Source organism: Ambystoma mexicanum, chromosome 6p, assembly GCF_040938575.1.
Source record: "Ambystoma mexicanum isolate Mex_15411 chromosome 6p, UKY_AmexF1_1, whole genome shotgun sequence".
Lineage (NCBI taxonomy): Eukaryota > Metazoa > Chordata > Amphibia > Caudata > Ambystomatidae > Ambystoma > Ambystoma mexicanum.
In genome coordinates this window covers 1036755890-1036778103 of record NC_090935.1, presented here as the reverse complement: position 1 = coordinate 1036778103, position 22214 = coordinate 1036755890, and the positions used below count along the sequence as shown (strand labels likewise).

Here is a 22214-nt window from a genome sequence, read left to right as displayed (position 1 = left end):
GCCTATGCACCCTGGGGCTGTTTTGGTATCCCTACAGCCCCATACCAGCACTTGACACCCGATGTCTGCACTTACTCCTGCACCCGCCACCAGCTGGCCAAACTTATGTATATTTCTTATTCATTGTTTTTATTCATTTACTGTTTATCCTATGTACCGCACTTCCCCTCCCCCATTTCCCCTTACACTTTTCCCTCCCCCCTTGCACTTGCGCGATCTAAATGTCATCTGGCCTAGTAAGATTGTTTTCTCCGTCTTCCCTCTGTTCCCCTCCCTTGCTTCGTCGCGCCTTGAAACACTTGTGTATAGGAGAGTTATAAAGGGCCCCTGTGATCCACTGATATCTGCTGCTCCACACAGCAGAGAGTCATACGACTTCCCTTTCAGAGGCTTTGCGGGTCTGAGTTGAAAAGGGCAAGGGCAATTCTCCCTTCATTGTCCTTCCCGTTTTCGGCACCTTTCTCCTCCATTTGAACTGCCTGTGTGGTGTAGCCGTCTCTTCATGCGTTCAGCCTTGCTTGAAGTGTGCTTTTGTGCTTCGCCTTTTATCCCTGTGTGGTAGGTAAAGGGCTGCAAGGTGTGCGTGGTTATTGCCAATTGCCTGACTCGTGTGTTGGGACATGCCAGGTAAACAACTCTGGTGTTAGTCCATTGTCTGTGTGTGAGAAAAGAGGGGGCAAGGTATACAGCTTCTAAATATCCTACAGGGTAGGATGGGAAAAAAGGTGTTACAGGGAAGGGGATACCACATCTCAATCGTGTGTCCCACTTCCACTCCCTGAAGATTCCTCGCCCAGGTGATCCTCCCCCACTGGTCCACCCCTATTAAAATGGATTTCTGAACACTTTTCTGGTGAGCAGAGGTTCAGAAGGCCAGCCTAGTTTCTTGGAACAGGGTAACCTTCTGGACAAGCCAGACCAATCAAGGTAGCATTAGCGACGGGGGTGAGGGTGATCGAAAGCGCACAATGAGCACACACAGTAAATGACACGACAAATTACTCTCAGTCAGGTGTATATATTAAAAATACATATACATTTATTAAAGGCCTTTTAAATGAAACACAAAGTAAATCTTCAGCAGTATTAAAACTACACAACACCAACTATGAAACATATATACACTAACCAGTGGCCTAAAGAAATATTACACAGTAGAGATCCACAACCTGCAAGGAAAGGGGTCACACTGTGCGAATATCTTTTAGGCAGTCCTTCACAATTCAAGCCCTAACCAGGAGGCTGTCTAGTCTGTAAAATGAGTGGATCGTTGAGCTGAAAAGTACATTTGGTGCTGGCGCACGTGATCATGCGGTTAAGTTCAAAACAGGGTCTCTTCAAGGGTTTGTAACGACTCAGAAAGGGAGGTGAGGAAGTGAAGAATAAGTTCCCACTATTCAAGGATAGTCTCCCCAAGAGGGTAGGATACAGGATACAAGAATTGGGAATTGCTCGGTAGCACAGGCTTCCTCGATAAAGTAGAGTGACCCTCAGGGGACTCCTCTGCGTAAAAGTCTATGGATGCGCCAGGGGCGACCGGTAAGGGATGCAAGTACTTACAGACCCTCTGTGCAGTTCGGACCAAAGTTCACCAGTCCAGTCCAGATCATCTGCAGGTTCAAATCCTACAGTTGCACGGCTCTGTGGCTTTCATGGCCTGTGTTCTGGGAATGATTCCGTCGCGGCACAGTGGCGATTTGTCTTCTCCTGGTGAAGGGATCAATCCAGTTCCACTGCAGTGAGTGAGGGCACAGCAGCAAAGCACCAATGAAGATATAAAATCCATCGAAACCATATGCCAAGGATTATGGGGAATCGGCATGGGTTGAAGTAGACAGAGTGGTTTGCCTCTCTGATTTTTACCCTCGGTACAGATGGAGCAATTCTCGATATAATCCCGGTGCATGGAGGGCCACCAACACCAGCGTTGAAGGAGACCCAAAGTCCTTTTTTGACCAGGATGCTGACCGTACAAGGAATAGAATGCAGAGAAGCCTGTGGAGGAACGAGGCATATTGTTGTAGGCAAACTCTGCCATGGTCAGAACATGAAACCAGTTCTCCTAATGCTGTAAACAGATAACAAATACTGATTTCAAGTCTGGTTTGTCCATCGATTTTGGGATGGTAAAACGAGGGAAAATGTGCATCCATGCACAGAAGTGCGGAAAGCGCCCTCCAAAAATGTGAAGTAAATTGGGAACCTCGATCCAAGAGGAGAATAGAAGGGAGACCAAATAGGCAGAAAACATGACGAGAAAATACATCGGCCAGCACAGGAGCAGAAGGGATACCAGAGCAAGGAATAAAGCCGGCCATTTTAGTAAAACTATCCACTAGAACCCAAATCAGATCATACTTCTGGACTTTGGGAAGATCAGTTATAAAATCCATCGAAACCATATACCAAGGATTATGGGGAATCGGCATGGGTTGAAGTAGACAGACTGGTTTGCCCCTCTGATCCTCGATCAATGCATCAGGAGACCATTCCAGGGCCTGGCGTCTTGTGTGATAGTTTGGGGGGAAAAAACGACCTTGGACAAAACGGAAACCCTCATTAAATGTTGCGTTCCATTCTTGAAGGGCAGCTGGATGTTGACAGACCCAGTCGGGGCCTCAGTAACCAGACTAGGTGACGATGTACATAAACATACAAAATGTGCCTTCCCCAGGATGGCATCCGGGAACACAGGAAGTGCATCCTCCCCCGGAAGACAGGACAATGCATCAGCCTTGCCATGGGCTGACCCAGGATGGTGTTTGATTCAGAAGTCAAAATCGGCAAAAAACAAATGCCAGCCAACTTGCTGACTGTTACTGCACTTCATAGAGGCAAGGTCTTGGATATTACAGTGATACGAATACAGTGTCACGGGCCATTTAGCACCGATAAGATGGTGTCTCCATACTTGGAAGGCGTCTTTGATTGCCAAGAACTTTTTCTGTGCCTGTGTAATGCATTTCAGATGGGGAGAAATTTGCATGAGTGAATAGCCACCGGATGTAAAAGACCAGAGTTCGGACAAGCTTGAGACAGGACAGCACCTACAGCAAAAGAAGAGGCATCTTCCTCTACCACAAAGGGAACATCCGCATTGGGGTGTTGCAACAACGGGGCAGTAGTGAAAGCCATTTTAAATGTGTCGAAGGCTGCCTGTTGAGGTGTTGACCAGACATAGGGTACCTTAGGATTAGTAAGTTTGGTCAGGAGAGACCACAGCAGAAAAACGAAATGAAGCGCCGGTAAAAGTTGGAGAAACCCAAGAAGGGTTGTAAGGCCTTAACTGATGTGGGAACGTGCCAGTCTAGTATGGTCTGGATCTTGATGGTATTCATTGACAACCCCTCAGCTGTAATATAGAAACCAAGAAAGTCTATTTAATTCACATGAAATGCAATTTTTTTTGCTTTGGCAAATAAGGAGTTGTGTCTAGAACGAGAAAGAACTTCTTTAACATGCTTCATTTAGGTAAAAAAATCAATATGTCATCCAGATAGACAATAACGTAAGATTCTATGATGTCGTGGAAGACGTTGTTCATGAATCTTTGGAACGTAGCGAGAGCGTTACATTGGCTGAAAGGCATCACCATATTTTCATACGGACTGTACCGAGTGCAGAAGGTGGTTTTCCATTTGTTGCCTTCCCGCATATGAATCAAATTGTACACCCCTCGAAGATCGAGTTTGGTAAATGTGGTTGCCTGCTTTAATTGCTCAAGTAACACGGAAATCAAAGGAATGGGATACCTGTTTGTGATGGTAATTTGGTTTAGCCGTCTGTAATCAAAACACGGGAGGAGATCTCCTTCCCTCTAGAGAACAAAGAAGATCGAGCCAGCTTCAGGGGAACACAAAGATCTGGTATGTCGATACAGAGAACATGATCTATATATTCCTTCAAAGCCTGATCTTCTGTTGGAGTCAGGGAATAAATAGGGATTTCATCACCCGGAATCAAATCTGTCGGACAATCATATGGGCGATGAGGGGGTAGGGTTTCAGCTCTGATCTAGTCAAAGACATCAGTGAAGGTCTCATTCTTTCGGGACACCGGATGTAATGATTCCCACTAAGTTAGTGGCTGCAACTAGAGCCTGACAAGATGAGTGAAATGATGAGGCAGCCATGAGGCTGTGATGCTAACAATAAGAAGAGACAAAGTCCATAGAGCCCTATGTCCAATTAACTGATGGGTTATACTCTTTTAGCCATGAGATTCCCAATATGATGCCGAACAGGGGAGTTGTTATGAGATCAAAGGACAATGTTTTGGTGTTTGTGTCTTTAATCGGGAAAATAAGAGGTACAGTCTGTTGTCTGATATGACTGGAAATCAGAAGGGACCCATCCATGGCCTGCACAAGTTTGGGTCTTGCTTTATCCTGCAGGGGTCGATTCGGGGATGTAGCCAAGGCAACATCGATGTAATTGCCAGTGGACCCTGAATCTCTCACCAGACGGACAAGGTGCTTAGTGACATCAGGCACGGAAAGAGTAGCATTGATAACTAATGGAGCGGTAGATGTTGGCAATTGCATGGACGAGGGGGGCATTTTTTCTGGGCTCATCCGTGCCCCTTTCCCTAGGGATCAGCCTTCTGAAAACCCAGTGTTTTATTGGGTCGTTTAGAGCTTTCTTTAACAAAAATCTCCTGGGTGTCCACAATAAAAGCAGGCATTAAAAGGCATTGTTCTCGTTCAGTAGCAGTCAATGGAGCACAAACCCCTCCTATTTGCATGGGTTCCACAGGAGAGTGAGGGCCCTGGGGATGCTGTAGGCCTGGAGAACGAAAGAAACTGGGTGTCTTTAGGGTTTCTGATATCCACCTATAGGGCCAAATCTACTAGATAAAGGTACTGGATGGGAAAGCAGGCACCATACCCAGAGCGTCCTTTACAACGTCGTTGAGACCTCTATAGAATAGTACATAATTGTTGTTCTTGGGCCAGGAGGTTTTTGCAGCTAATTTGTTGAACCAAGAGATATAGTCCAACACATTAGCCTTGCCTTGTGTTAGATCGACAAGCTTCGAGGTCATGTGCCTGGGCCTTGAAATGAGTATCACGGACCCTGGTTATTTCTGCAACCAAGAGGTCAAAATCATAGCGGACGGGACTATTACCTTCCAATAGTGGCTTAGCCCAAGTGGCTGCCATCCCACTTAAGTGGGACAAGGTAAACGCAGCTTTGGTAGTGGAATCAGGAAAAAGTTGGGAGTCTACAAAGAAAGAGCAGCTTGCACTGATTAGGGAAGGTACAAAACTTCTGAGGATCATTGTGGAACTTTTCTGGTGGAGCTAAGAGAAATGGGGTAGATACAGAAACCGGAACTTTTTGAGCCCCTAAAGGAGGCATGCCAGGCAGCGGCTGTTGTACTACAGGCTCTCAAAATTCCACATCTGGAGGAAGAATGTGACGCTCACTCTGTATGGCGTCCAAACGTTGGTGTATAACTGCATTGGCGGCTGTCATGTCTACCCGAAGCATCATAATGGCCTGTAATAAGGTGGGTACTGGGTCCTCGGCTGCGGCCATAACCCAAGCTGCAGTGCAAGGGTTTCTCCATTCTCTCAAGAAGTGATCTCCCGGGTGGGCTATACCTCCGTCCCCAAGCACTAGTCAGAGAGGAGAAAGAGTACTCCCTAACCAGTTATTGGAGTCATAAGTGGTGCTGGAACTGTAGCACCGGTCCCAAGCAGCTAAAAAGAAAATAAGACAATGTTAACCCCAACAATAAGCAGAGAACTGAGCAGTAAGGAGCCAGGCGTAAAACCTACCTTGTGTGGATACCAGCAGCGGGTCTAAAAAAGAATATGGTATCCAGGGGTAGGAGGAAGAAACCCTCCTGAGGAGAGGAGGGAGCAGTTGAGAGTCACAGTTCCTCAGTGCAAGTAATCCCTCAATTGAAGTGCAGAAGGGAAAAGGTTAACAATAACCAAACATTTTCAAAGTCAATGTTCCACCAGAGGCACAAATCCAATGGCGAAGTTCCAGAGCTAACCCCAAGAGAAGAACCAGGTCCAGAGTCTCCAGTGCATCGAAGAGAGAATCACAAAGCCAAGATGTAAAACAACCAGGAAATTTCAAGAGGCAATCCTGCAGAACAAGGCCAAGGGTCAAAACACAAAAGCAGAGTAACATGGTCCACAATGAGGGGACACAGTAGAACGTCACTCAGGACTGTTGAGAAGTGTTAGGGATATGTCTGCCGAGTCTTTTATAAGGTGCTTCCTGGTTGAAAAATCACGTGATTGCTATGGGTCACGTGAGCAGGGAAACTAGGTTCACGCAATCGAGCGCCTAGGTAGCGCCATAGCATCCTCCATGCATGCTGCATAGGACACTGTGCAGGAGGGCAGAGGAAGTGCCTGTGAGAGCAGGATGGTGGGGCGGGTACCCCATGGCACCCCAGCAGACCTTGCGGGCAATGTGAAGAGAAAGTGACACCAGACCAAAAAACGGTGATGTGCGCTGAGGTGAGGCACGACTACGGACTCTGGGCGGCAGTGAGTGCATGACAACAAGTTACCTGCTGCAGCCGATTTACCTCCAATCGCGTGTGCTGGAAAACCATTAAAATATGGCATAATCACAAGTGTAGTTTGTTAACTTTGCCTGGGCATAGACACCTCAGTAAAGACAGTTGGAGAAGGTTCTTGGAATCTTTGTTAAAATGTTAACTGTGGGATGTATTAACCCACTTATGCTCTGCCCTGCGGCATCACTGTGTGCTGATGGTGCCAGAATTATCAAAATGGCTGCAAAACCCCTATGCGCGCCAAAACCTATGGAAATCGTGCTTTACAACACGAAAAGATGGCTGCCAAATCTACCATGCATGTTGTCAGTGGTGGAACGGAGATCGCACTCCTGAAACATGTCACTGGGCTGCCCAACAAGTAAAAATGGAGCCTGCATGAAAGGCCGTGTTTGCTGAAAGAAATCCAGAATCTTGTTTTCAAATCTTTTTCTTGGTTGCTGAAACTGCAGAATGCCGGCGCCAAACACCATCAAACATCCATATTCTGGCTGGGTGTTACAAGTCATTTAATTCAAGAAATCATTATGAACATACAATGTGTTGAAAAGCTGAATGTGTCATCAGAGCATTCACAGCAAAAATGTGCCTGCCTGTGAAATCTGTCAAAATCTGGGCGCAGTACCAGCGGCCGCCTGTATGACAGCTATAAGTAGATTGCATCATAAGGATTTAAACGTGTACCATTGAAATCTAATGTCTGAAAACGAAGTGACCTGTTATTGAGAGTAACCTAGGTTGTAACTATTTAAATCCCATGGTTTAGAACCTGGAATAGGTGTTCTACCTGCTTGTTTGAAAATTGCAAGTTTGTTTTAAATCAAGTAGAAAATGTAACAGAATGACATTTAAATTAAGACTGCCTCAAAGCCACCAAACCAATATGATAGCTTCCCCCATTAAGGCCAGGAAATCACACCTCTGTGAGGATTAGATCAGGGGAGGAGATCCTGGGCTGCAGGGGAAGAGGACAATGGACTTCATCTGGCTGAAAGGATATGCAGAGTGTGAAGAGTCATAAACGGCCTCTCCCAGAAGGAAGGGGGCAGAGATTGCTTCTGAGCTGCCACAAGGAGAAGGAGGCAGGGAAAAACCACCATTTGCTGTTTAACAAAGGCAAAATTAAAAAAATTTTTTTTAAAGACTGATAAATTACTGTGTAAAATTGTGAAAACTATTTCAACAACAGATTTGTTAATGTGATTTCTGGATGCACGGTTTAGAAGATGCCAGAATTCTGTGAGATGTTCTGGGAAGTATAAGCGGAAAATATGGCTTTACTCCAAATGTATGTATGCCAAAAGCACAAGACTTCATACTCTTATGCCCATATGCAATGCACACATTTGTACACATTTTTGGATAAACTAGATATTGTGTTCCGGCCAAAAAGGGTGAAATTCTTCCAAAAGCAGACACATGAGCCAACAGCGACGAGGTTTGGAAGAGTATCTGCCACACAAAATATGTGATTTATATATGTTATTGTTATAAAGATTGCACACATGTAAATATGTATTCTACCAAAAGTAGATTTTATGTTCAAAGGGACAAGGGGAGGATTTTCTGGCTCATAAACCCACATCATCATGGTGACACCCTGGTTTCTTCTACAATCAAGGGAGAGGGGAGACTCTAGCCAATTGCCTGCCTAGAGGGGCACACTTAGGATAAACCAGCACACACACCCTTTATCACATGCATGAAAAGAGACAGCTGAGGACTTAGAAAGACACACAGATTCACCCACTAACCGATTGCTGGCTGAGCACCCTGAAAGAGAACCATCTATTTTCCTTGCTCCTGACTCCAGCAACCTGGCAAGCAGAAAGGCCCATTCCATTAGTTGAACCATTTTCAACTAGGCCTTGAAATTCCAGAACCCCAGAAATCGAAGGGGAACCAAAGAAACAGCGGGCTGTGCTGTAACTGCTTTCCTGCTAAAAGAATCCTTACCAGAACCAAAAGATCCAATCCAGTTGTGCTGCGCTGTGACCAGAGAATAATTGCAGACCCGATCCAGTCCTGTGCCGAGCTGTGACCACAACCATTGCAGACCCAGTCCAATCCGGTGTGCCCAGCAGTCTGTCCCAGAACCAGAATTCCTGACCACAATCCCTGAGCTTCCGTTTGAAACCCAGATACTGTCCATAGTAATCCTCTATCCAAACCATCCTATCTCGTCTTCAGAACCTGCATGGTTAGAAATCTTTTTGAATTGCCTGAACTCTCTATCTTATCCCTACTATCTTCCTTCTGAACTAGTATTGTCAAAAATATCTTTGCACTGATATATTTCATCTGAAGAAGGCAAGCTCCTCGGCAGGCAGTCGCCCTTATCCAGTGGCTGTGCTCCCGTGTGGTATTTGCTTCTTCATAGTCATCCCCTAGTATAAGAAATCCCATTTGTCTTTTAAAAGTGTTTCCCTGTTTTCCCTTTCTTACGCCTATCAGAAAAACAACCTCCACTAAAATGTCCATAACTTTCTCAATTTTCATGCTAGAAACGATTTCAACTTCTGCTTGTAGCTCACATCCACACCTTTCCATAGAACCAAAAACCGCATCTCAAATCCATATAGTTTTCCGGCAATCACCATTACCGCGCACGGAAAAGTTTGCCGCAAATTTTGTTTTAGGAAATTTCTATCACGTGTAAAACAGATTTTCATTGCACCCAACCTCAGTTTTAAGTTTTCGCATTGCTTATTAGTGTCAAATCATTGCTAGCGTTTGTCTGCAACTACCTAAACCGGCTCCCATTAGAATTTAAACCATTTCAGCCATTTAAGCCATATGTACGGTTTTACCCAATCCATTCTCAGGTAACTTTAAAACCATTTTGACAGTTTGCCAATCAATTCTGCTTCTCTCCTGTGTTGCTGGGGGGAAATTGGGATTGATATTTTGTTGGAATTCTACATTCCTGAATACCTGCTCTCTCTCCTATCTCTTTATGTTGCATATTGGGGGGTCGAGGGCAGGGGGAAATAGTAACCACATTACCATTTGATTGAACACACACACGCAAAAGTATTAATTCTGTGCTGCATTGTTTGTGCTCATTATTAATCCTTGTGATTAAAGAGATTGCTTATTGTTACCTCACACCATTGGTGATTATTGTATAACCATTAAACAGTGTGATTATATTGTGAACTACATAAATCAATATTTTAACTTTGCAAACCAGCCTGATTCCTGGTTCAGTGTGACCGGTAGGGGGCGGAGGGGGGGTTAGGGTTTCAAGAGAGGCGCGTGATATAAGTGGTACATCGTTCAGAATAAAAGAACTTTTAGACACAAATAAATAAGGATTTCAGTTGTGCATTACACGCTAGGCATTGCCTTAGGTGAAGTGTTGGATTGAAATCACTTACATAACTCCATAGAGATGGTTGGACTGTGCAATACATAGGAACAATTTGAGATTTGTGGATATAGATATAGATGTACTGCTGTCGAGTGAAGTACTGTTTCACAGTAAAAGACCTAACTTGTATTTAAAATATAATTAAAGTAAAGCTTACTTTTAAACATCCCAGTTATGCATTGTGTGACATACTTTTCAGTTGGTACTCCTGGTAGCACTGAGCGTGCAGCAGAATGTCATCAAAGACACATGATACACCCAACAGGGATGCCATTTGCCTGCTTAGCACTGAGCAGCTTCTATAACGATGGCTGAATGGATATCTTTACGGGACAACTTTACAGCTGTGAAAGAGCATGTACCTTTGGCACACCGTTTTTGTTCTCACCTTTCTATAGCTTTGTGTATCCCTTCAGAGGTTTTACTCTTCGCCATTTAACTTCTCTATGATCTATTTCATGCTTATACCTTTTGGGCAATCAGAGACCTCTGAAAATATCATTTTAGTGCTACCTGTGGGAACTCTGTGCTTGACTTAGGCATGTGTTTAATATTGTAAAATGATGCATCAATTTTAACCTTCACTTTTCTGAAGGGAAACCCCTCATTTTTGCATCGGTTTCAAAAATGCTTGTCGATTTCAATATAAAAGTTATTGCTTAACACAGTGTATGCGTGTATTGATTAGAAAGAACTCTAAAGATGATATGAAGTGGCACCAAAAAAATCTATGATGTTTTAGCTGTTTTGCATATAAAAGAGCATTTTGGGAAGAGGAGGATGACCAAAGAGCTTTATCTCCGCCATACATGTTTGCGAGAGTTGTATGACTGAATCACTAAATACCTAAAGCACACTGTTATGCGTTTCCTTTATTATTATTTTTAACAAGTCACCCTAACAATGAAGCTTTTGTAAATATCAAGCATATATAAAAGTTTGCCCATGACAAGCCTTAGCTGCCACAGTATAATGACTGCTAACAGCTCATAATTTTTAGCAGTGTTGTGGATCAGCCAGACTCAAACAAAATTGCCTTCATTTTAAAATGACAAACCGTAAATTAAAAATAAACTGCAATAAAACGCTGCTCCTCTGGCAATTTGCCGGCCTGGGCCTAGTCGGTCTTGTTGTAAATACATCCATGATTAACACAACGTTCTTGAAATATTTATTCCGCCATTACTCTCCAAAGACGTCAAGTGGCTTGTTTTTAAAAGAACGCAATTTGTATTCTGAAAACTTTCCAGCTTGTTAAAGATGTTGCCGCGGCCATTACTATTTTCTATTGATAGATAACAATCTGACGACGATCACTCTACTTGATGAGCCTTCCACAGTATGCTTTTAATTATGCTCATGGGTTTAGCTGCTCAATGACAAACCTCTTTTGCAAACAGAAGATTTCAAAGGAACTGTTACTGGAGTGATTCATTGTGCAGAAGAAAGCCAAAGTCTGCCTCCAGGAAGAACAAAGGGAGCCCTGCTGCAACACTTAGCACTCTCCTCCCCGATGGACCCATTCATCATTCTGCTTGCTCTCTGGCCTTGCCCCAGATAAGCGGGCCATCCAGTGCCAAGGCAAAAAGGTCCCACTGCTGCTTTCACAGAGTTCATGAAAAAATGGAGTATCCAGAATGAGAAAGTCCAATTCTAACATGTTCTGTTTCTTGCCTCACTCTCTGGCTCACCGTGTATATACATTATCAGCATGGAATTTTGTCAAATGCACCAAAAGTCATGGGAAAATGGTTGAACGCGCAGAATTCGTTGGGGGCTGGGCCACACATGCAATGCCCATGATGCCTTTTTAACCACAAGGCGAAGCAGGACTTGGGTCCAGAGAACACAAATACTGACAAAAGGCAAACACGTGACGTGCCGTCTCCTTCTGAGGACCCACCAGCAGTTACACTACAAGTGCTAATAAAAGATCTGACCACCATGAAAAGGTCTGAGAGACACCTTATCATACAAGCACTGCAAGATAATGTGTTGAGTACGACCAAAAGAATGTACAAAATGGAAGAAAGCAGGAAGCGTTGAACACAAAACAATGGAACTTGGGAAGTTCTTCAGACAGATTGAACGCCCCGGGGTGTCAATGATATACTATGTTGAGGACAGGAAAAAAGATGTTAAGCTTCTTGGTGGTTCCAGAAAAGAAAAAGGTGAGACACCAATAGCATTCCAGTGAAAAAAGAATTCCAGAAATCACAAAATTAGACTTTGTCACAGATTTCTTCAATAAATCGAGCACACGGATCAGAAGATTTGTTTTATTATCAACCTCAAAGGTTTGACCGTTAAATAATGGTAGGAAGGCCAGATTAAGGGACTTCCAAGTCTCACCCTTGTCCTTTCTATTGGCTCCCTCTACCGTAGCCCAGGCAGCCCATCTCCCTGACAGGATAGAAGGTAATCTCTACTGTCTGGCGCTAACCTATTCCTTCAATGAGGGCATACTGGCAATACTCACCTACCTTGCCCCCTTCCAGGGCTTCCTAACTCTGATGTTTCCCCATGGTGGGTTTTAATGATGTTTTCAAAGCCTTGCACACTCTCTTCCATCTCCTTGATCTTTTTGTTGCCCGCTCTCCTATGGTCCTTTCCTCCTCCCCCTTCTCTCACACCCTCTGCCTTCTCTCTCCCTCTCTAACCCCCCCATCTCATCTTCCTAGGTCCTCTATCTCCCTCGCAACACCATCTCACCTCTCTCCCTGCATGTCCTATTCTCCTCTCTCTGTCTCTACTCCCTACTCCCTACTTTCTGTCTCCAGTCTCTCTCTCGCTCTCTCTCTCAATTTCTCCCTCTTCAGATCTTTTCACACTTTGTCACACCCCTCTCTTTTCTCTTCCACTGGCTACCACTTCCTCTCTCATGTTGTCTAACCTTCCCCACTATGCCTACTTCCTCTGTCCTAGCGTCCTCTCACTTTTTCTCATGCTGACGCTCTCACTTCTCTTTGTAATACTGTCACCTTCCACTACCTACATTCACCCTCCCCCACCTATCACATTCCTCTCTCTTCCACTCCCTTATTTCCGAACAAACTTCAACACATGCACAACAATCTCTACATTCTCTCAACCTTGGCACCACTCTAACACACACTATTTTGCATGCACTCTCATCCAACACTTCCACAAACTTCTCAGCATCTGCTATACTTTCTGCTCTCTGGCGCCTGGTCTCTCAGTCCCCCATCTCTCCTTCCAAACACACCCGAACACCCCTCATTCTTGCATCCGATGGCAAAGCTCGATTTACCCATGTCTGTCTTGGTAGTGACCTTCTCCCCCTTCTCAATGTTCTGAAATTTCACCTGTCCTCTTTGGGCAATATTCCCCTGTGCTTTCACTTGGGGCTGGGCATTTACAGAGAAAGGTTTCAAAGTTTGTGCTTGGCCCCACCCTCCCTTTCCATTCACCAGTGTTCTTTCTGGTTTGTGGCTCAGGGCTGCAGTCCACCACCTGCAGTGACCACTCGCTATCTGTCGGATGAAGGCTGCATCTTTGCAGGTGTTCTGGCAATCAGTGTAGTAGTCACACCAGTCATCTTCCTTCTCCCATTCGGCGTCGTCTGCTGTTGGCACAATGGTTTATGGATGTTGTAGTTCTGAAAGGAAGGGAAACGAATTCTGGCTAGAAATGCACGGTGGAAATGAGTGGTGCCAATAGCTGTACAACACAGGGAACAATCAGGTGGGCCAGGGACTGGGGACCTACCCCAATTCCCTCACTACACCTCTGTAGTAAGATCGGCTCTGGCGCACACCCTGGTAGATCACCCACACCATGTTGGGAGGGATACCTGTTGCCCTGTGACAGGGTCAAAACATTGACCCCATCATAACTTAAACACCAAATAATATACAATACGTACAAAGGAAATGTCCAATCTTAAATTGTTGCCATTTTAAAATAAAACAACGAAAGGCAGTGCCAACTACATTCAGGGATAAAACATATATAACCCATATACCAATGAGACTTGACACTCAGGGTAAATTAAAATCTGTACAGATAGTTGGATCGAGCTAGCATGCCAGAAAAAAGAATACGTTTACTGAAGCTGAAAAGTCATCAGGAGTCAGTTAGCTGCGATAACTGTGTTGACAATGAGCTATGAGTGAAAGAAAAGAAGAAACAGACATAAAATAGATGGTTTATTTTGGTAATCAGGATATTTGTATATAGCACTTAATGTTGATATCCTCCATCATCTATGCACGGTAATAATGATGTTGTACTTACCCAATGTATTGGTACTGAGTTTATAAATGTCAGAAGGATGAAGAGCAGAGTTGGCAGGGTCATGTTTCGAACTTGCTGAGCGCAGGCTTGCTCCATGTCAGAGGCATGAACTCACTCCATAAGGCAAATAGAGACAACAGAGAGGATCCTTGAAAGACCAAAATCCAACTAAGGACAAAACTCATTCACTTCTGACAGACGAGTCAGACTGGTAGATGGCACAGGAAGTGGAAAAAAAACACATCACAAACCCCAGTCTATTAGACTGCATAACTACAGTGAAGGGAAACGGATTGCGGTACCGAACAATAGTGTCAAGACAGGATGAACACAGCAGAGAAGAGATTAAGGCACAAAAGGAGGAGTTCTACAGGATAAGAAAGGAGGCTTCATAGACAGGTAAAAGGTAATAACTTAGAACAGCTCAATAATCTCTGAAAAGGGAAATACCGTGAACAGTACTTGTGTTGCTGAATATTGACAAACGTCGATGGCAAGACGTTTTGAAGTCTTTGCTTCGAGTAAATTAGGCTCTTCAGCCAGGGATTCAAGTATTTCCCTTTATTATGCACTTTTGCACCCTGGGAGGGTGCTCTGGACAATCAGAAAGCTCGGAACACGGGCTGTACTGTATGGCACAAACTGGCAGTGCCCCCTTCCCTGTTCCACCAAACCCCTTCACCTCTTAGAACCCGTGGAGTTTCGCACATGGGTGCTAAGAGAGTGTGCCCCCCCCTAACCCCCAAAAAAGAAACCCACCATTGCGGCACGGCGCCATGCAGCGCCGTCGTCCAGTCCATCATCAACATTGAAAATGGACAGCCTGGATGACAGCACTGCGCGGCGTCGGGCCACGATGCAAAGGTACGTTTATGTATTTATTTTTTTAAAAAAAACATTAGCACCTGTGTAGGGTACTACAAGGGTGCTAATGGGCATATTACACTCTGCAGCTGGCCGACCATGCCGGTGATGGCACCGCGCCCGTATTAAGGGACCCTCGCTGCACTCTGGCCCTTGACTTGGGCAGCAGGCCATTATCAACAGGGTAGGCCTGCCACCTCATTTAATATCACTTCAGTGCTTCACTAGGCGATGTATAACTCAGGTCCGACTGGTGCCCCAACACCCAGGCAGCGGATCGAAGGGTCTTAGGTGGAACACTCAGGAAGGCAAGATTCCACAAGGGCACTGTGCGTGTTCCACCAGGGCACACCCCTGATCAACACTCCGGAGCTTGATCAAAACACTTCACTTTCACCATCCGCTCCGCCACCCGGATTGGGCATCGTGGATAAGAATCCGCTTGTAGATACATCCTTTATACCAGGCACATATGGGACAACATAAGAATACAGTTTCAATTGTACAACTAGTCTGGCAAGTCAAATGTTCCTGCTCCCATTCACTGCCAAACCTTTCAACCGAGGTCCGCGGTTAGTTCGAATTACGAACTTTATTTCCTACAAAAACACCTAGAAACGTTTCAAAGCTCACACGCAGTAAAGAGCCTCGTTTATATTATAGGATGCATGCGTTCAGTTTGGGCAAGGCAGGAGATGCGAAAACCACAACATCAGGGGTGGACTGGGAACCAAAAGTGGGCCTGGAAATGTTTTTCAAAGTGGCTCCCTGTCACGCTGTAGTCAGCAAGAGCAGCCCTTCTGTGTGGAGCTTAGAGGATGCGCTCCCTCAAGACAAAACGGAGCAAATGGATCGAAATGGTACATTTCAAAGCATATTGGCGCCTATGTGAAGGCTAAACAGTAGCTAAACATAATTTAAAAAAAACGGACAGATAAGATTTGTAAAGTGTGAGGAACAACATATTGAAGCTTCATAATAAATGATATACTTCATTTCACACAAGAGGCCCCACTGTGCAGAGGCCCACGGGGACATTTCCCGAGTTCCCTGTAAGCAAGTCCACCGCTGCTGCCTTTATACGTAAACGAAAGACAGCATTTACTGCATTCGCAAAAGAAGGCATAGGATGTGCCTGCTTTTCACACCACCTTTTTGCACTTGTGCAAACGTGCCGTCAATACAATTCACGCAATACAGACCCGCCAGAGCGCCTGGGAACCAATTCCGTTGGTGACGGTGCGCTATATAAGTACCTTTAACCTAACATAACATAACACTACTGTAAGGAGCGGTGATATTGGTCGCTATTTTGCAGCTGGTTGTAGATGAATGAGAGAGAAAACAAACGGAATACGCAGGACGAGAAAGCATTTTATATTTCGTTTAATTGCGTTTTTTTTTTTTGGTATACGATTATCATTAATTTCGATCAACAGATACATCCGATAGACATTTGACGTTCAGGTATGGGCCTCCAGTTAAATTAAATGCATAGGATCAAACAGCCAGGAACATACAGTAGAAAAAAAAAACAAACAGCCTGTGATGAACCCGTGACCCGACACGTCTTCAAAAGCTCCCCTCGCGAACCTCTATGGAAACAATGCAGCATGTACATGCAGGAGTCCGGCGCACGCGCGGACACATTCCAGGTGCTGTAGGTTTCTTTATGTGACGAGGCGGAGTGCAGCAGAAAGACCTGATAACATAAGATTAAAGGCACACGTGCGGCTCATTCCCCCTTGAATCGCGGTGGCCGCTTCTCTTTGAAAGCCAGCAGCCCTTCCATTCTATCTTTTGTTGGAATAACCTGCAACAGAAAAAATAATAGAAAAACACGCTAAGTAACTTTAATTGTGAATCAGATACATAGGGAGGCCTTTCCTCGGATGCTGAGAGCAACACGTAAACCGAAAAGCACGCGAGGCAATGGCTTTGATAAGATTACGGAAAGAGCTGTTACATAAAATTGATTTACAGTTACTTTAGGTATGTTATCTCATCAACACTGACCTTCGGGCACCCTTCTCTGCAGGGAATCGTGTTACAGTTCTGCTCAGAAGGCTGGGCGGCTCGGTACACACAAGGGCATTCTTATTTGCCACCAGTTAATAATTCAGTTTACAGTACGCAAACCAAACAACAGTCAAACGAGCAAGCTGGGTCCCTCCTTTTCCATTCTGATCACAGATTCCTTACACTTGGCGTAATCTTTGCGAAACAGACCCTTAGTTCATGGAAACGCCGCCAAGGTACGATATAAGTGCATGTCTACAGTATTTCAGAGCAACATCTGTACACAGTGGCGTGACACAACCCCCTCCCTCCCCCCCCTCTACGCACGAGCCATGCTGCGGCTCCCTTGGCTACAAGCTCCTCAAAGCATGGAACACACTGCACATCAGGCCGGTCTGGACTACCATGCGTGTGCACTGCCCATGATGATGACGTCGCTGCAGGGGCACGTGCGCACTACTGGCGTAACAGGGCCCCCGCAGCCCCCACGGTGCAGGGGGCCACGTCAGCACATGTCCTGGGAGGGGGCCCCACTTGGAGGGAATTTTTTTTTTTTAAATATTTTTTTTCTTTTTGAATTCACTCTGCATTCATAAAGAAATTATTTGTGCAACAGAAATAATTTCTTTATGAAGGCAGAGGGACTACAAAAAGAACCTTTCTTTTTGAAGTCCGAGGGCTCCCCCCACCCCATGGCATGGAAGACACTGGGCTGGGGGCCTCAGTGTCATGGGGTGGGGGGAGCCCTATGACTTCAAAAAGAAATAATTTATTTTTGAAGTCACTCTGCCTTCACAAACAAATTATTTCCGTTATGGTTCGGTCCTTAACGGAAATAATGTCTTTATGAAGTCAGAGTGACTTCAAAAAGAAACATTGGCCCTCATTACGGGTTTGGCGGTAACCGTGCCGGTGATACCAGCAGGTTGCTGCCAGACCCGTAATGATTTACCGGTGCCTGACTTTCCAGTAACACCGGGGGATTACAACCCTGGCGGTCTGGGAAGTCAGGCGCCGGCAAATGGCAAATCCCCATCCCCATTTCATATCGGACTCTATGGGAATGGGGACCACGGAAGTACCAGCACCGTTAATGGTGCCAGTGCTTCCGTGAAAGCTCTGCGGGCGGGTGCAGTTCCGCCCGCAGAGCTATAATATGCTGGACCAGAAACTACAGTGCTGGTAAACTTACCGGCACCGTTGTTTCTGGACCGGCATAGTTGTAATGAGGCCCAATTTCTTTTTGAAGTATTAGGGCTCCCCTCAATCCCACGACATGTGAGTGTATGGTGAAAGTGGGCACACTTAAATGTATAGGTGGCTGCCTGTGTGAGTGTATAGTGAAAGGGTGCATGCTTAAATGTATGGGTGGCTGCCTGGGTGTGCCTACATGGTGAAAGGGCGCACACTTAAATGTATAGATGGCTGGGTGTGCGTGTCTGTATATGGTGAATGGTGTGTGTGCTTGGATTCAGGGGTGCAACAAAACCTACAATTCAGGGGACTAACCCTTCAAATGTTGGGAGAGGCGCTAACTTCATGGGCAGTTGGAGAGGGGCAAACCTATTTGTTTTGGGGCATCTAATTTCTATGCGCATTTTAAAAGGGCTATTCTACTGCAGCTTCAATGTTACAAGCAGTTAACTCTCTCCTTTAAGGTTGAAAGCACCCATTTATGGACTGCTATGAGAATGAGTGGTCACCTGTTCCCTCTCTACCCTTCCAATCACTCCCCTGGCATGCAAGTATTAAACCCACATCACAATTTCAATTGCCTAAAAAATTTGGCATTTGAACATCTGTGTCCTCATGCACAAGTACTGGGATGAGGTAGAGGTACATGGAGGTAATGCCTGACTTAGCTACTTTTAATGTTCATTACTCCTAATCCCACTCTTCCTCATCCCAGTACTTACCTATGAGGTAAGGAGCCTCATACGTAAGCTTTGGGACAAGGAAGAGGGGCGTGGAGGTCATTCTGGGACAAGGAGCTGATTTTGGAGGTCGGGGTAGGGGCTAACCACTGACGGCATCACAACGTAGCCAATCACCAACCTTCTCCATGTAGCATTCTAGTGTAACAATTTCTAGGGACGACCCAAGCGTATCACCTGACCTCTTCTCTACCAACCACTAACTCATCTATATGTGTCTATACTAACCCCATTACTCGGGGAGCCAACCCGAGGTGGTGTTAGGTTTTGGGGGAAGTTTTCCCAGGTGACGCACAATGAGGCGTCACGCATGTAGAAAAAGGGCCTGCAAGCCCACTCTTGCTGAGAAGTGTTCCCAGATGACCTGTGATCCCAGAACCTATCCCTGCCGTTTTACCTAATAAACAGTAGCAACGCCTTGCTCTTGCGTGTGTCTCATACACATTGGGGACCGTGGGAGGAGTTGGGGCCTCCCTACCCCCGGAGGTCCAAGTACAGCCCTGCCGACACCCAGGCTATCGCCCCGACAAGTTGTAGGCACTGCTGAGATCTGTGAAGATCTCAACACTAAGGGCAAGGCAAGAGGGAAGCACAGCCTGCGCCAAGGTGGCCTGGCACAACGGCCCCCTCCGCCGTTGCCCCCCTTTTGAGGACTACAGGACCATCGATGAACTGCGAGACTACCGGACTGCGCAATTCGGAGAGTGGCCATCGGGAGCCGACTTGAGAAGTATCCCGCCCACGGTTGGCGAATGTCCAGACGTGGTCCAGACGAGGGGAGGTGGGGAGCAGATTGGGAGGGGTACCAGCAGCCGAGTGGCACCGGCAGGCGAGAGCCGATGTGAGTATGGCACACGCAACCAGCAATGCAAAATTGTGCGGGTGGCGGGAGGAACTGTAACGAGGGTGGCAGGTGGCTTTAAAGGGTGCTCAGAAAGATTTTAACAATTGAGCGGTGGTTGATGTGAAAAGTATTGCAGGGCAGGCACGAGGGCCGCCTCGTATAGTATTGCAGAGTGAGTAGGCTGGGGCTTAAGGCACCCACATGTGACAGGTGAATCGCGCTGATTGGTTTTGATCGTGGGCACCTGTGCAAAAGGGGTGGTGGTATTCCTACGAGTCGACGTTTTTGATCGATGAGTAGATGAGGATTCCTGTTGGTCAAGTGTTCTAGCTCGGTGAATAGATGATGTATGATGACAGCTGAGATAGGTTGATTGTTTCTCGGTGCAGAAGATAGTGGGTTGGTTAAGTTCCCCCGGCGCGGGAGCGTATCGCACGCAAGGTGACGCAGTGTGTGCAGTCTACTATAATAACGAAGTGATTAATCAATACTCCACTCCAGACCTGGTGGGAAGACAGATGTGGGGATTGTGGGGAGTAACATTGTAGAACAGCACGCATATTACTTTCGTGTGTATTTGTACGTACCTGTATACAACTATCCTAGGCCTGGTGACATCACCAATAGAGTTGCATAGGATTGCGCAGTGCTTTCTGAATCGCGGTGAAGGGAGGGGCGAAAGGGAGAGGCGGCCACGCACGGAGAACGCCGGCCTGCCTCGATCCAGGGGAGACTACGGGAAGTGGTGAGAAGGAAACAGTGGGAGGGAGAACGGGAGAGTAGGGAGATTGTTGGTGGTGGAATGAGAAGGGAAAAGGGGGAGGAGCTGACACCACGATTGAGGACATGCTGAGTAGCGGCGATGCTGGAAAGGGTGGGGCGACTCGAACACAGGCCGCATAGAACACAAAGTCGCAGGGGGCTTCGCGTACAGCGGGCTTGAGGGGGCCCTAGCATTGGGAAGTGCAGAACAAGGAAAGGATGCAATAGAAAGGAAGAGAAGGCGGTGACGCCCAGCAAACAGTATTGTAACACTATTGCTTCCTTTGCAGCGGATAATCGTAAGACCCCAATTTACGGGGCCAGGTAACGATGTTGGTGACAAAGTAAAAGTTTTTTTAACAATGTCTGTGTATTATGGAGTAGGGGCTGGGTATAGGGCCAGCACACTAACAACACAGCTTCAACACATAAGCGCAACGCTAACACCGCATAGAGATAAAATAGTAAAATATAGCATTGAATGGACACAAGGAACAGGCAATAAGGTAAGAATACCATTGCCACCCAATGGCAGCTTTGATATGTACACCCACCACTCGCTCTTAGCGTATCTACATAACACATATAAAGGAAAGACGCTAACAAATCACCTAGAAGTTTTCAATCTCTGGAAGCTGTTCCAGAGATGCGCACCTGGGGTGACGGGAATGTTGACAATGCAGGGGGTGAAGGAGGAGAAGGCGAAAGAAGAGGGCAGGAGTAGTGCGCCTCCAGCACCTCCCAGCGTGGAGGAAAGTGAGGAAGAATCGGAAGGGTCATACCCAGTAGCAGAGGTCAAAAAGGAACGAGAAGGGGAGATGCCCATAACTAAAGAGGTAAAGAAGGAAATAGAAGGACTGTACCCAGTAAAAGAACTTGGAGAGGCGGCGCGAACACAGTTGACAGCTGCAGAGGGGTATTCAAACCCTATGTTCAGCCAGCCGCCGTATGCACCAACAGATAGTTACCAAAAGGGCAGGTACAGGTGAGCGCGGGAATGCACAGAAGACTCGAGTAGAATTTGCAAATGTAGGACCAGACGAATGGATAGCTTTCCAAGTGTTACTAAAACTACGGGGGAAACTAACAGAAGAAGAGGAAGAAGTGGTTATCAGGGCAGGAAAAGAGGAGGACAGAGGAGCGCAAGGAGAGTGCGAGGTAAGTACAACCGAAGAAGGGAGGATGACAAGGGAAGAGGAGGCGATGTTGGAGGAGAAGCTGGCAGAACTGAGGGAGGCACAGAGTGTACTGGACTGGCAACTGGAGCAGGAGGAACGTGAGAAACAGAGGAAGAGGACAGGAGGTAAGACTGATAAAGTGGAGTTAAACAAGCAAGAGCTAGAAAAGGAGGAGGACCGCTTAAGGGGGATTGCGGAAAGGGTAGCACGCATGGAGCAGCGGGAACTTAGGAGGAAACAAGAGGAACAAGAAGAAAACGGCAGGGAAATGACGCTGTGGAAAAGGAAGATTATAGCAGAAAGTGCACGTAAGTACGAGGAAGGGAGGATACTAGAGAGCTTATTGGAAAAGGAAGGTGGAGCATGGTATGAAAAGTATAGAGATATTAGGGCGCTTAAAGAGGTAAGTGACGCGATACTGAGCAAACTTAGCAGGACAA

At 46.0% G+C, this 22214-nt stretch overlaps 1 protein-coding gene across 3 annotated transcripts in view; it reads right to left on the bottom strand.

Annotated features, from left to right (window-relative positions):
• Window positions 1-16408: 16408 nt before the first annotated feature.
• The window catches only part of AUH (AU RNA binding methylglutaconyl-CoA hydratase), a 1015770-nt gene continuing 1009964 nt past the window's right edge, over window positions 16409-22214 (bottom strand). For all 3 annotated transcript variants that reach the window (XM_069625642.1, XM_069625641.1, XM_069625640.1), the window contains exon 10: window positions 16409-16850. In XM_069625642.1, the coding sequence (XP_069481743.1) occupies window positions 16773-16850 (78 nt within the window). In that variant the 3' untranslated portion in view covers window positions 16409-16772. The remainder of the gene's footprint in view (window positions 16851-22214) is intronic.